The sequence below is a fragment of the Ammospiza nelsoni genome, chromosome 7 (assembly GCF_027579445.1).
Source record: "Ammospiza nelsoni isolate bAmmNel1 chromosome 7, bAmmNel1.pri, whole genome shotgun sequence".
Lineage (NCBI taxonomy): Eukaryota > Metazoa > Chordata > Aves > Passeriformes > Passerellidae > Ammospiza > Ammospiza nelsoni.
In genome coordinates, this window is record NC_080639.1 from 10,390,211 (window position 1) to 10,404,204 (window position 13,994).

The following is a 13,994-nucleotide window of genomic DNA, read 5'->3' on the forward strand; positions in this document are numbered from 1 at the left end:
GTGTTCAAGGGAAAGAAGTGGAACCATCAGCCCAGTGAAATTGTTGTGGCAAAATATTTGTCTGTTTTTACTTTCTTTACCCAAATCGATTAAACCAGGCAAAATTTGGCACTTGTCTCCATCTGGTCTAATTCTGAAGGTCTACTAAAAGTAAATATACCAGCTCCTTCTTTTCTTCTCCAACTGTATTTCCTTTAATTCCACCAGATGCATTTACACTCCTGAATCCAGGTGAAAAAAGGCTCAGGTTACCACTGCACGTGTCTAAATGATCAAATTATCTCGTGTTTGTATTGCAATTTGACATGATGATACTCCTTCTACAAAAAAGGATGTTTCAGTCAGTTCTAAGTAGCAACTTTCCTTATGGTTACAATTTATTTATTACAACTGTCATATGCTTTCATCTTGTGGTATTTTGATATCTAACATTTCATAAAGAATGTCAAAACATCCCATGAAACAAAATTCTGAGGAAATTCAGTTCTATGAATATTTCAAAATAATTTTTTTTTTACATTTCAGACTAGATCAAACACAAATATTTAAATGTTGATGTTTCCTGAAAACGGATATTCTAGCATCTCATTATAACTTTAACTCTCAAATCCTTGGGAAGGCAAGGATTCCTAACAGCAAATTCACAGAAATTTGGCCTAAAATAGAGCTGCTGGGCATAAAAATACACTGTGGTGCTCCTTAATATCTATCTAACTAATTCAAATTAGTGTAGTGGATGGCAGACAGCTGCTGTGCACCATTTGGAACAGTATCCTTCAAGGATGACTCTTGAGATGATCAAAGTGCCTGGAGCCCAGAGGAAGGATGGAACCAAGGGTGAGGGAAATTCCTCCCCACATTCAGAAAACAGGGTTAATTTCCCAGCCTGTTCCTTGAGGAAGTTTGATAGAATCTTGTCTCAGATACTTTTTTTTTTAAACTTTCTTTTCTTGTAGGGGAAGCAGGGGAATTGAGAAAGGAAAGAAGATTCTATCAAGAGGGAAATGCCTTCAGGGTGTCAAAATGCCAAAACCAGTATCTACCATGCTCCCGGCACGTGGATGAAGTGCTGGGGTTGCAGAGTGTCACCTACAACAGCAGCAGAGTGTGAAACCCAGGTACCACAGCAGAGTCCCCCAAAAGTGACATGTGACCCTCCATCACCCTAAGGGTCAGACTGTTGGTCCCACAGAGGAACTGGGCTGCACAGTCCTTCTAGACCCCAAAGGGAGAAGAACTTCAGCTTCCCTGTGATTTCTGGTGTGCAGCAGGTCTGGGGCTGTCTGCAGTAAATTTAAGTACAGCCACTTCACGGCCTGCATTGTTAGCTGGAGTTCACACAGAACTTTGCTATTTAATGCTGGTCTATCTCAAAGGAGGGGCTTGAAAATGGTGAAGATGCAGTATTAGCTAGGTGCTACAAAGTGATTTAGTCAGATATAAAGAGACCTTTTTGGATAATTGTAAATCCCTTCACAATAGCAGTGGCTACAGCCAGGAATTATGGTGCATATTCCATATATCCATGGCAGCCAAACACTGGCTGTAGATCATGTTGTTTCATTCCCATAAACCTCAGAAAACAAAGGTTAGGAAAGACAAATTTTGGAGTAGCTGTAAGTAGAACATAAAAACTAGCATGACTGCAAACCACAAATGTAATTTTTTGAGGGTGCCTATTCTTGCCATTAGAGGTCATATTTAGGAAGTTGGTATGTGGTTAAAGACAAGTTGAGAAATCAGGCACAAATCAGCTTGTGTTGAGTTTTGGTATCATATTTTTATGTCTAAGCAGGAAGGTGTCTTTTCTGCAAGCTTTACCTTCCTTTCAGCTTGCCCATTCTTCAGATCAAAATACAGATACTGAGCAGAAGTCCAAGAGATCAGCAAGTACTGAAAGGTTCAGGTTTGCTTGTGAAGATGGGCTCCTGTGCTCCAAATAACACCAAATGTCACAGCTGAGATGGCCACAACACACAGAGTATCACCATACAATTTCAGAAGGCTTTAAGCATTCACCCATACACAGTAACACAACACCACATCAGAAGGCTTCAGGGATCTGCCCACAGAGACAAAGACCATCTCACTTCAGAGGGCTGCAAGCTCTGCTCTTTCTTGTTCTTCAGCCCAACCTTTTGTTCCCCTCACGTTGATGCACTGCACCTGTGTGCCCTCTGTTCCCTTTGGTGTTGGTCACTCCATGGCTCATTGCTGTCAATGCTCTCACAGCTGTGCCCATTGGGGATGAGGCTCAGCTCCACTCCCAACCACCACAAACTGTGCCTACAACCAAACATATGTAAATGGAACCCTGTGTGCTTCTGGAATGGGACACAAATGGAAGAATCTGTAGAAATGCCTTCATGAACTCAGGTCTGCTCATCTCTATTGCACATAGAATTTCTGTTTTTATCCATAACCTTTAAGAGAACAAAATGTTACAGAAGACTGTTAACATGATAGCATAAGGGGAAAATCAACAAGTAAGGCACACAGCAAGCAAGTCTTGGGCAAGCAGAAGTGTTTGGAGCAAGCTTCATGAATTTCTCACAGTTCTGATGGAAACCCCACATGAAAAAATATACTTGGATTACAACCTCTACTCTCACCCCACATATCATTTACACCTGAATTCACTTCCAGGAGTTAAATACTTCAGAGATGCTGACAGCAGTAAAAAAGCCTGGTCTGGTTTTATATTTTTTTAGGCTGCCCATGCTAATACTGGTGTTACAAGTTGGAATTGTTTCCCCTGTTTGTTTCCTACAGATCAGATTCTTAGCCTGGATTTATTGAATTTTCAGGCTCCCAAGCTTTAATGCAAATCAAATAGCTTTCTTTATAATGTTCACTCACAACAATACTGAATTTGTTTATTATGGGAAAAAAGCAGAAATGAATTCTGCAACTTTTGATTCACATTCATTAGTGACTGAATTAAGGGCTAAGCTTTAGAGGCACAAATGGAAATGTTCTTCCTCCTTGAGCTACATCAGTCTAAGGCAAAGAGATGTCTAGCAGTTCACCTGAGACCTAATTTAAGTTTTAATGCTAACAATTACAGGTTCCACGAGCATGACACTGGGAAATTTTAAGTAATGAAAAGACACAATTTATCTCATTATAAAACCAAAAAGCCCCAGAAATCCAAAAGAACAAGGCACATTTTACCAAGCTTAGCGTGTGCAATTCAAAGTTAGAGGAGAACTCCCATAAAAAGTGAGGTATTCTCTTGAGGCTGGCAGATTAAATGAGCAATATTTCTCTCTCCCTCTCGCTTGTTTTTAAAATCTCCATAAGCCTGTTTTTATTTTGCATGCTCCTCCAGGAAGAGACTGTTAGGAGTAAGTGCTGTTAAATCACATGGCACAGAGCTCTGGAGTGCTGCAGTTTTCTTCCTGGCAGGGGGCTTGTTTGTGAGGCTATTACGTGACCCCTACAACAGTGTGTCTGTCTCCCATTCCAAAAAAATTATGGAGATTTCAGCAAGATAGAGCCAAGCAGCATCTGAAGGTAAATTTGAGAGGGTTCTACAGAAGAAAAGCACTTGGGGTAGCCTGTGCTGCAGTGCCCATAACATGGCAACTGCATTATTGACCCAGCCTTTCCTATTTTAGAAATAAAACATCCAGTCTTCCTCATGACTCAGGAAATGCTTGAGTGGGACTTTCCACACTCCACCTTTTACAGCCCTGGAGTTAAATCACAAAAGAAGTAGCTGCAGGTTTTCATTTCAAGAACACCCAGGACAAGTGGAGGTTTGGGGGCCATGAGAGTGGTTGGGACTGACTCTGTTGTCCACTCAGACCTGAGTTCAGAAGTAGCTGGCAGTGGGATTTACTGATCCAATAGCTGGCATCTATCACTGCCTTTTAGATTTTCCTCTGGATTCCAACAACACTGGAGGAGCTGCAAGGCAACAAAAGGGCTGGAGACTAGGCTCTTGTGTTCAAAAACCCCTCAGAAGAATCTAGACTGGGCTTTTTTCCTGTGTTTTGCAGAGCTCATCTACCACCTTTTGAGGACTTTCACTGCGCATAAAACTTAAGTATATTTTCATAAAACCTTGCAAAAAATGCAAATAGCAATTTTTAAATGCAAACAACAATTCAAGCAACATTAAAAAGCTTCCCATTTTAAAACAAAATGTATGAATTGTACCATTGTTGTTCTTTCACAGGTTGGAGTGTGTGTGTCTGTGTGTGTGTGAGCACAGGTGGAGGCCGCAGATAGACAGCATTCATGCTGCCACACAGCTGTCAAAATATTAAAATCTATTTTTTTTTCAATTTTAGTGATTTGATGGAATAGCAGGAAGGCTTTCTACATAATCTATTTATTTAGTGTGAGAACCTCTGAGTCTGAGGAATCGAAAGGCAAGCAAATCTGCATATGCAAGGATGTAATTTCCCTCACATTTTTACAAAGCTGCAGATGAGAAATATTTTCTCTCTAGCTGTGATGGTTGCACAGTGTTCAGCTTTGTGTCTCACTTGCTAATTCCATTAAGAAGAAAGGAGAGCCTGGTTCACAAAGGCAGAACAAAAATGCACCAGTTTATATCCCATAGCTAAGCTCTGGGGCTTTATTATTCTTCAGCAGTTCAGCAAATGGCTGACACACCAGTAGACACAAAATTTAATTTAAACAGACAATGTCAAGTGGTTTACACTCCAAACTTAACCTACTTTGAAAATGTTATGATCTGGAGAAGGAATCTGGTCTGAAGTTCTCATATTTTAGTCCGGGGCAGGGGAGGGTGAATTAGAAATTGTCACTATAGAAATTCAGCACTACTGTTCTGATTCCTGGCTACTCTCCAGGCCTGTTACAGACAACAAAGATAATTGTGACTCAATTGTATTTACTTTGGAGTCCAAGACTCTTGGACTTTTGAAGGGACTCATTGAAGAGTCTGAGACTCTTCTTTATCCTTGTAACGTGCGATGGCTGTCATGGCCTTCATCCCATAGCCCTGCCCCAGCCAAGGGAAGATGATGTGTTGACACAGATGGATTTTGCCCTTTTTGGTGGAGCTGTGAGTTTGCTTGGGCAACACATCCATCTGCTGGATTACTCGCCCGAGCAGCCCCGGGAGTGCCAGGAAGGCCCCGGTGCCAGAAGTGCTCTGAAAAAGATCCAAGGCTGTCATGCAGGTTTGAAATCCCATGGGGAGCCAGGAGGGTGAGCAGCGAACAGAGCAGCCATGAGCAGACGTGCAGCATTTTGTGCTCGTTGTCAGTTTTGGGCACAGCAACAGCACTGGCAAGGTGGGCCAAGGCACTGCCTGCAGGAGAGTGCCAGGACTCCCCAAGAGCCCAGAAGGCACCACCTGAGGCTGCTGCCAAAGGAGAGTGCACTGCCCTCGAGGAACCCAAAAATACAGCTCAGACTGACCACTTGTGGATGCACATTTTTCACCAGAGGAGACTATTGGGGCTGAAAATGCCTCCTTCCCCCTTCCATCAGTTCCTCTGCGCTGCTGGCATTCAGCTGCTGAGACTTGATCTAATCAATGCTCATATGGGGAGGTTTGTCTGGCCTGGAAGATGATATTATGGAATAGGTCTATCAAATTTGTCAGTGTCTTCACCGACAATTTTCATGAATATATAACATTGAAATATGGCACATCCATGCTGACTTATTCCTTATGGTGCTCAAAATGGCTTGGAAAAAACCACTCTGTAATTTGATAATGAGAAAGGATAAAGTCATTAGGGGGGTAATTGCTAATATCCAGACCTTAAGAAGAGACTATCAATACTGAAGAATACAAATAAATAGGCAAATGGATTAACAAGATGAGAACCCCTTGATTGCCTGGTCTCTGAATTCCAAAATGCCACCAAAACAGCCTTATTTATGCATATAATGGGGAAAGTCAAGAAAACATCCATCATGGGACTTTCAGCTCAGACACTACATTCTAAAACACACATTACACTTCAAATGCTTCAAAATGCTCTTTCATGGAAATTGCAAGATAAAGTGTATTTCTATTGGATTTGAGGGAAAAATCGCACCCATTCATTTATTCAGTAAAACCAAATCTCTCTGCACAAACTTGATCAAGGTCAACAATCTGCCATTTGTTGAGGAGAGTGAAAATCTCCCCAAGCCTAATAAATACCTTGGGGTTTCAGAAAGAGGAGAGGCCATAACTACACAGAGGCACAAGTGTACACGAATGGCACAGGCAGCTGTGGCAAGGGTGGAATGGTGAGCTTGGAGAGGCAGGACACAGTCAGAGAAGGGTCTCCTACAGCTCGCTTGTCTCAGGTTTGCTTTGTTTTAAAAGGGGGTACCACTTTTTGGGTGATATTGGTCTGGCACTTAAGAGTGCTGGCATAAATCTTGCCTGTGTAAAGCAAGAGCCCCTAGAAACTGTGGCAATGCAAACCTACAGCGAAGATTTACCCCCCAAAGGAACGAGTACCCTTGGCTTTGCAAACCAAAGATTTGTGTGTTTTTGGTGAGCATCAGCAAGCTGGCCAAGAACAGGAGGGAGCAAAGATGCTGATGGAACAGACAGTTCGAATAGTTGGATATGGAAAGACTCAGCTGGGTTTTGGGACTTGTGGCTCTTTGCAGAGCTGCTGCCTTTGGGGGCCCCCATGGTGGGCGTGCGGGGGTGGTTATGGAAAAACCCTCACTGCTCAGTCACCACAGTCCCTGCAAAGAGCGTGTGGCTGCATTAGCATAATTTACAACATCAATTATGCCCACTGCTATACTCTCCCCTGGGAAAGGCGTCCATACAAGCCAATGTTCTTAAAAGTGTGCGTTGCTCACAGTCTCGGCGATTTTTAGTGCCGTTAAACGGCAGAGAACAAAGGTATTCTGTGGAAAGCTGCAGGCTCGGGGAAATTGCTTCAGAGGCTGAGGAACTGTTGCTTTTTCACACAAAGCTCCCCATGGTTAGGGCAGCATTTCCTGTCTGAGGTGATACAAAGGTGAGAAAAAAGTAGCACATACCACATTCTTATCACAGCCATCACCATCAAATGTTTCTGCTGCTGAAAGAACACGAGGATGGCACAGAGCTTCCTGTCTGGCAAACGCTGAGGCATGAATGTTCACTGAGCCTCAGTTTTAGACTGCTGCCTTCCTTTTCCCTGATTATTTCTGGAAGGCTGTTGCAGCTTTTTGATACAGCAGTCCTGTTCCCCTAAGGTCTCCTGACAGGGTTATGCCCCGGACATTTGGGGGCACTGGAGGCAAGTGGATTGCCCTGCATAAAATAGCAATTATCACCCTAAATGCTGTTACTGTATGTAAAAATGAAAAAATTCAAGCCGGAGGAATAGGTGCCCACAAAATTTAACCTCAGCTAGCACAGGCAATTGTAGCTGAGGTTAAATCAGTGAACAGACCCTAGTGAGACTGCCCAGGGAACACAGCCACCACCCTTGAGAGGCCCACTGGGGCCTGAGCCACACCAGAAGCCCCAAGAAGTGGCTTTTTAAGGAGCAACAATGGTGTCTTCCTGTGCCTGAGGTACCTGCTGGACTTCACTGCTGATTCAGGATGCCTCCATCACTCCCATGGCTGTGGGGAGGAAGGTGCCATGTGTCCTTTCCACAGGTCTCTGTCATCTCTCACTGGACCATCTGTTCCCACACTCCTTCTGACCTCCTGGTGCTTGGAGACCATTTCCACTACAGACCTGCTCCTCTGTGCCTTGGCTTTGCCCTGTCAGGTAACCCAGATTCCTCCCTCCTTGGCTCTCAACCCCTGACAACACTTTGCTGCAGTCAATTTTCTTCTATCCACCACCTCTCCTCTTGAATGTAGGCTGAAATATCACCTCTCCTAAGCAAGAGCTTTTCTCTTCCTCCTGCTCACTTGAGTTCAAGGTGCCTTCTGTGCTCCTCCTCCTCCACGACCCATGACATGACTTTCTATTGTCACCATCGCGATCTCCTCCTCCTCCCTAACCCCCAACCTGCCTTTCATTCCCTTCTTGTTACAACTCAGGTACTTCCTGCTGTCTCCTCTCGAGCTGATGTGGGTCCCTGCCATCCTAAAGCAAATCCACCAGGCAGCAGCAGTGTAGGACAGGCTGCACACTAAAAAGGGGCTTCAGGCCTTCATCTCAGCTTGGGGAAGGCAGTGCTGTCCTCAACTCTCCAGCAAGAAAGAGAAAGGATTTAAGATAACATTACTTGGCCTTGTTTCTGACTTAAAATAAATAATTTTGGCCTACTTGCCTTATCTCCTGTCCCCAGTCCCCACAGGACACAACATTAGCCTTTCCAGCCTTTTAAGAAAACTGACTATATCTCCCACAAAAAGCTGAGGGTAATCAAGAGTTTGGCGCAAAGAGACTGAAGACTTTTTTCTTTGCATGTTCCTGTCTTCCCCAATGGAAGGGCTCCTTGGCAGTAGGAAACACCTGGACCATGGCCCACCCTTGATCTTTTAGAAATTCATTCCAGCATTTTCTTTCCATAGCAACTTCTACCCTCCCTGCTTTGTGCTGCAGCAACCCCCAACACCTCGCACTGCTGTGCCTGACCGAGACATCATTTATTCAGAGCTCTACGTTTTAATCATCACACACTGTTTTAAGCAGGAACAGAACAATCATTTCTAAGGCTGGGTACCCCACTGTCACAGGGATGGCACAGGAGATGACCAGCTGGATTAAATACTGCCTCAGCACTGTCCCAGCAGGAAATGTTCACACCTGTGAAACCGTCACCTGGCTTTCACCCGAGCCATGCAGCTCAGGCAAACCCAGCCATCCACACCTACTCTCTCCAAACACTTCAAAACCACAGAAATGTCAGGAAACTGAAGCAATGAGTGCATCACCTGACCCATTTTCACCAGACCTTCCCAGAGGCTTTCGTTCTCAGTGTGAGCTGTGAACGTTTGCATGCACGTGTGCGCGCACACGCGTTCAATTTCTAAATCAATCCTCCCAGGCAAAGGGTGTAAAAAATGTCTCCCCAAACTCACCAATATTTACATGTTTTTAATTTCAAGTGCCATATAGGGCTATTCAGCCATTATATTTTACTATAGCTTCTAAATAAATTAAACCCATTTATCATTAAACCCCCCCACATTTTAAGAACCTTATTAACTTCACAGTTAAATGCCGACAGGTAATATCTATTATGGCAGCGTTTCATGGTATCCCAGCAGTGCTATGAGCTGGATTTTCACTTCCTTAAACCTGTATATCATGACAAAAATATGCATAATCTAGTGCACTGATTCTGTAATTTTCAATAATGTCTGCTAATTCTGGCAAATAATTTACAGTACCTATTTCCTCTGTCAAACAGGTGTTTTATGGCCAGAGTAGCTGTAGGTTGACAAAAACAGAAGAAGCCCATTTATTAAGAAGAGAGTTTGTAGCAAAAGAAAGAGTAATGGAAAGGCAGTGCTTTTTTAAAGTAAACCAGGAAAACCATACTAGAAGATGAGGACACTTCACCTCAGCAAATGAAGGAAAAAAGAGACTTACACAGATCCTGTGAATTGTGATTCTCACAGAATAGGAACCGTACCTGCATAATCTGTCCTTGCATAATGCCCATCTTCTGATTTTGTAGTTGTTGTAGTATTGTCTGTGTGAAAAGAAATGTGTTGAGTTGCCTGGGGAGCCTGGACTTACTACAGCCCATGCCCCCACCACAGTGCCCAGGCAGAGCTAACTTCCCTTGCACACACATCATCTCTGCTGGCTGCAAGGCTCTCCTGGGCCTGCCAGGTGAAAACAGCAGGATCTTTTTTCTAACAATATGTGATAACAGATTGCAGCTGGGATAAATATATCAGTCGGAAGCAGGAGTTGTCATTTCTGCTCTACTTGAAGTTATTGGGGAGTTTTAATATGTACCCTGAAATGAACTGCCACTTAGGGTGGTTAACTTTTTATAAAGAGACAGGAGTAAACTGGAATGTATTTAATACATCTGTATACTTGTAAGTAGATGTACTGAGGATTTATGGGTCAGAAGCTAAGGAAAAAAGCTATTGAGAGTCTGAGCCTCAGCAGACACTTTATTTACAGGAGCAATTGAAAGGCAAATTCTCTTCATTTCATTTTAGAGAAAAACAGGGTTTTTAAAGTCAGCTGAAGGGTTACAGGTGATGTAGTAGTGATGGGCACAGAGAAGCACTGTATTTATGGAGGAACAGAGAGAGCCTTGAGCCATGATTGGAAAACCTCCTTCCAGGCATATTGGGCATCTTGGGGCTCAGCAAGGATCACCTGAAGAACCAGCCCAAGCACTGTGTTTGGGAGCACCTCTTCAGAGAGCCTCCCAAGACTGCCTCACGCTGCCCCAGGTAATGGAGCACCAGAGGGTCCATCCTGGGTGGCAGAATGTATCTGAGGGGCATTCCCACTGTCCTGCTCCAGCTGCTGCCTGGCAGACAGAGCTCTGGGCAAGCTGCTTGGGGCAGGAGACTGGTGACAGATGCAGGACCCAGTGCAGGGCTGGGCAGTGCCCTGCTGCTGCTGCTCTGGGCAGGGTTAGGAGTGGTGCCCCCCTCTCATGCCTCGCTGTGTCTGCATCATGGGGGGCTCTGCCTCTCACCCACAGCCTGTGCTCTACAGCATCAACTGCAGCAGTCTAATGGAAATATAACAATTACCCAATAAGAAGCCAGCCCTGGTTCTGTTTCTTTTTTTCTCCCTGAGCAAAAATTGAAAACATTCTTTGAAATGAGTTTTGTTGTGAGAGTTACCTTGACATCGACCCAAAGACATGACTTCAATTTTCTCCTGTTTCTGGCATGATGCCTCTTTGATTTGACATGCATTATCATAAGATTTCCCATCGGAAGCACAAAGAGGATTGAAGTTGGTTTGAGAACAGTCAATGTTGCACACACACCTGAAAAGATATAGAAAGAGAAAAAAGAAGAGGCTAATATGAGAAACTTTTTTCAAGACATCATAAATATATCTCAGAAATATAAGTGTTTGTATTATCCTGACTGTACAATGCAAATCAACATAATGAAAGCAGAAAGTTCTGTCAAGAGGTCATTTGTATTTCTTGATGGAAATGAGATGCAGGGAGAGGCAAAAGGCACATAAAAGCAAGCAAAAAGAAAGATAAAAGAAGTGTGTTTTACATGGAAAACTGTACCACAGCATTACCACTTGTAATCCCCTGTAAACCAAAGAGATATGCAGATAAAGCAAGCTGCTGAGCCCTCCTGCAAACTGAAGAAGCACAAAATTCTCCTCAGTTCAGGTGCCATCCATTGTATGGAATACCATATTGTTGAAATTCAGGACATCCCTCTGGCTGTGCTGGACTGCCAAGACCCCTGCCAGGAGGCTCAGAGACCCTGGCGCAGAGCCCAAGACCCTTGTGGTTTTGATTATGACCCATGGAGCAAATTACCAACCTTATATGAAGATCTGCAGAATGATTCTTAAGTAGAATGATAGTGAATTTATCACAGGGTGAAAAAAAGATTTTTTTTTGGTTTTTAGAATGGGGGTTCAGGGGGCAAGATGGAGGAATCTGGGCATGTCCAGCCTTTCTCCTTCTTGGCCTCCATCTTTTGCTGTGATGTTGGCACTTACAGATTGGTTTAGAGTAGAAGCTCACTGTCTAACATAGGTGATAAGTATTGGAAAGGATTTGTAAATATTGTACACATAGTTTTTAGTATAAAAAGATAACACCACCCTAGAGGTGGGCAGAATACCTCTGACTGTCTTTCTGAGTGGACCTCAGCTGGACAGGAGTAAAAAATTTATGAATAAGATACAATAAACAACCTTGAGACCGAGAAATGAAGAGCTCTGACTCCTTCTTCGACTGCCAGGCTGGGAAAAGAGACTTTCTAATGCATCTCGGGGTCACTCTGACCAGCCAGAGATCCCGAGACCATATAAATGTGAGTTTATATTGATTTATGATTTAATTCTGAAAATAATTACAGAACCTAGAGGCACTCTGATTGTAACAGATGTGAAACTGAAGCCTCACTTCACCCACTGGGATAAAACCACCTGCCAAGACTGATACTGGAGCAGGGATGTGACTGCACTCTGCCTCAGGCTGGTGGGATCTCCCCAGCTCTGGACACAGAGAGGCAACTCACTATTAAAGCCAGGAGAATGCTGGTTTAGGGAAGACTGTGCACAAGCACTTTCTGAAGCACCTGGATAACTCAGCAAGCAAAAAGCCATATGCAGGTGTTACCCAGGCAGGTTTTGTGTCCCAGTGTTGTGCCCTGTGAGGGGTGAAGGCTCCCATGTCCAAGAGCACCGTGTGGGCAAATGCAGGCAGGGCAGGGGTGGCCCCATCCTCAGAATCCTTGGGACCATCTCCAGAGACTCCAGAACCCAGCTTGTGAGCTCCTGGGCTGCCCTGTGATGTGAACCAGAGCACAGGGAGGTATTCCCTTCCACAGTCTGCCCTGGATCTGAACTAACACACTAACATGGACACATCCTGATCCCAGCAAGCCTCACCACTGCTTCCAAGACGGAGAAACCTAATTGTTCCCATTGACAGCAGGCTGCAGACTCTTTCCTTTAGGTTTCTCCTACTTCATTATCATTAGCAACATCAGACAGCCTTGGGCATCGGCAGGGGAAGGGCACGCTAATCTTCTGTCCCCAACTGTGCCATTAACGGACAGCTCAGCCTCAGCAAGCCCAACGCGATCTTGCTTGGGGACAAGGCCAGAGGTCTGACCTGGCAGCTGCTCCAGCTCTTCTGAGCACATAATTGTGCACATGCTGCTATCCAAACTCTTCCTGGCTCCTTCTGACATTAAGGCAGAGCCATGAGATTGATGCTCTATCTGCAGCCCACTGGTTGTGCTGAACCTGGCAGCACCAGATCCACAGCTCTCCCTTTGCAAAGCTAAGTAATGGAAATGTCAAGCCTCCAGCCTCGCTGCTTGATTTAAGAAAGTGTTTAAAAGTCAGTCCACCTCCCATTTGCAGCAGACATCTGGACACCTTTGACTACTGGAGGTGTAGAGGGATATACACAAAACTTGGGTGGAAAGAGGAAGAAGGAAATTGCTGAGCTTAGGTCAGATGTCTTCATCACCCTCTTTGGCTTCTGGCCTCCAGGAATATGCCCAGGGTGATGGAAAACAGTGGAACCAGCAGCCATCTCTTAGAATTATTTTTTTTTTACACTGGGTAGGTCTATTTACCCCAAATGTTCACTAAATACAGAAAACTCCAGTTTACAAAGAGGCCAGTGGTGAAAAGCTGTGGTTATAAATTAAATTACATAATTTCATAACTCGAAGAAAAGCGTCTAGCTCCCTGTGTGTAGCAATTTCCCCACACTGATAAACATACAGAATATAAGGAAAAAATCCAGTGCATTTCCCAAGAATCTCCTTATCAGCAGAATAAGAATGTTCTGCTCCACTGAAATATTAACCATCATCATTTCTTCCTGCAGCCATTTCCAGCTTCCCACCTTAGTCAAACTCACTTCATTAGGAAACATTTACTGCTCAAGTAATAGCAATTCTTTCCACGTAGCTCTACCATTTGCATTTCAGATGGGACACAATCAGCCATATGCTCCTTTTTTTGTAATAAACCAGCTAAGAAACAGCATCACTTCTCTACATTTTGCTACAGAAAAATGAGTGAAGGTTAATATATATTATGTTTCCAGTCAAGAGAAAATTAAGCCAATGGGAAAATTACAACAAAAGGGTGCTCTTCAGGGGAAATCTCAGCAACTTTGGATGCAGTTTCAAGAATACCTAGGGGATGCAGGAACCTATGCTCAGAGTTAGACACTTTAGAGACATATTTTTAAAGGTGTTTAAATGCTTAAAGATGCATGCAAACACTTTGTGTGGGATTTCTGGTATCTCAGAGACCTATTTCCCACTGATTTCAAAGACTGCTTCAGAGCCCACTAGGCATTTATTTACATCTTCTGATACCTTCCAAAACACAAAGACCCAAAACGACTTTCCTGGCCTCTCTCAGCAAAACTGAGAAGAAAACCAAGGTTTTTCTG

General features: G+C 43.8%; 1 protein-coding gene across 1 annotated transcript in view; it reads right to left on the bottom strand.

The window, feature by feature from the left end:
- TMEFF2 (transmembrane protein with EGF like and two follistatin like domains 2) overlaps positions 1–13,994 on the bottom strand; it is a 125,059-nt gene that overhangs the window by 21,732 nt on the left and 89,333 nt on the right. The window contains exons 6-7 of the mRNA XM_059475821.1: positions 10,714–10,862; positions 9,528–9,587 (exon numbers count right to left, since the gene is read on the bottom strand). Of these exons, the coding sequence (XP_059331804.1) occupies positions 9,528–9,587; positions 10,714–10,862 (209 nt within the window). The remainder of the gene's footprint in view (positions 1–9,527; positions 9,588–10,713; positions 10,863–13,994) is intronic.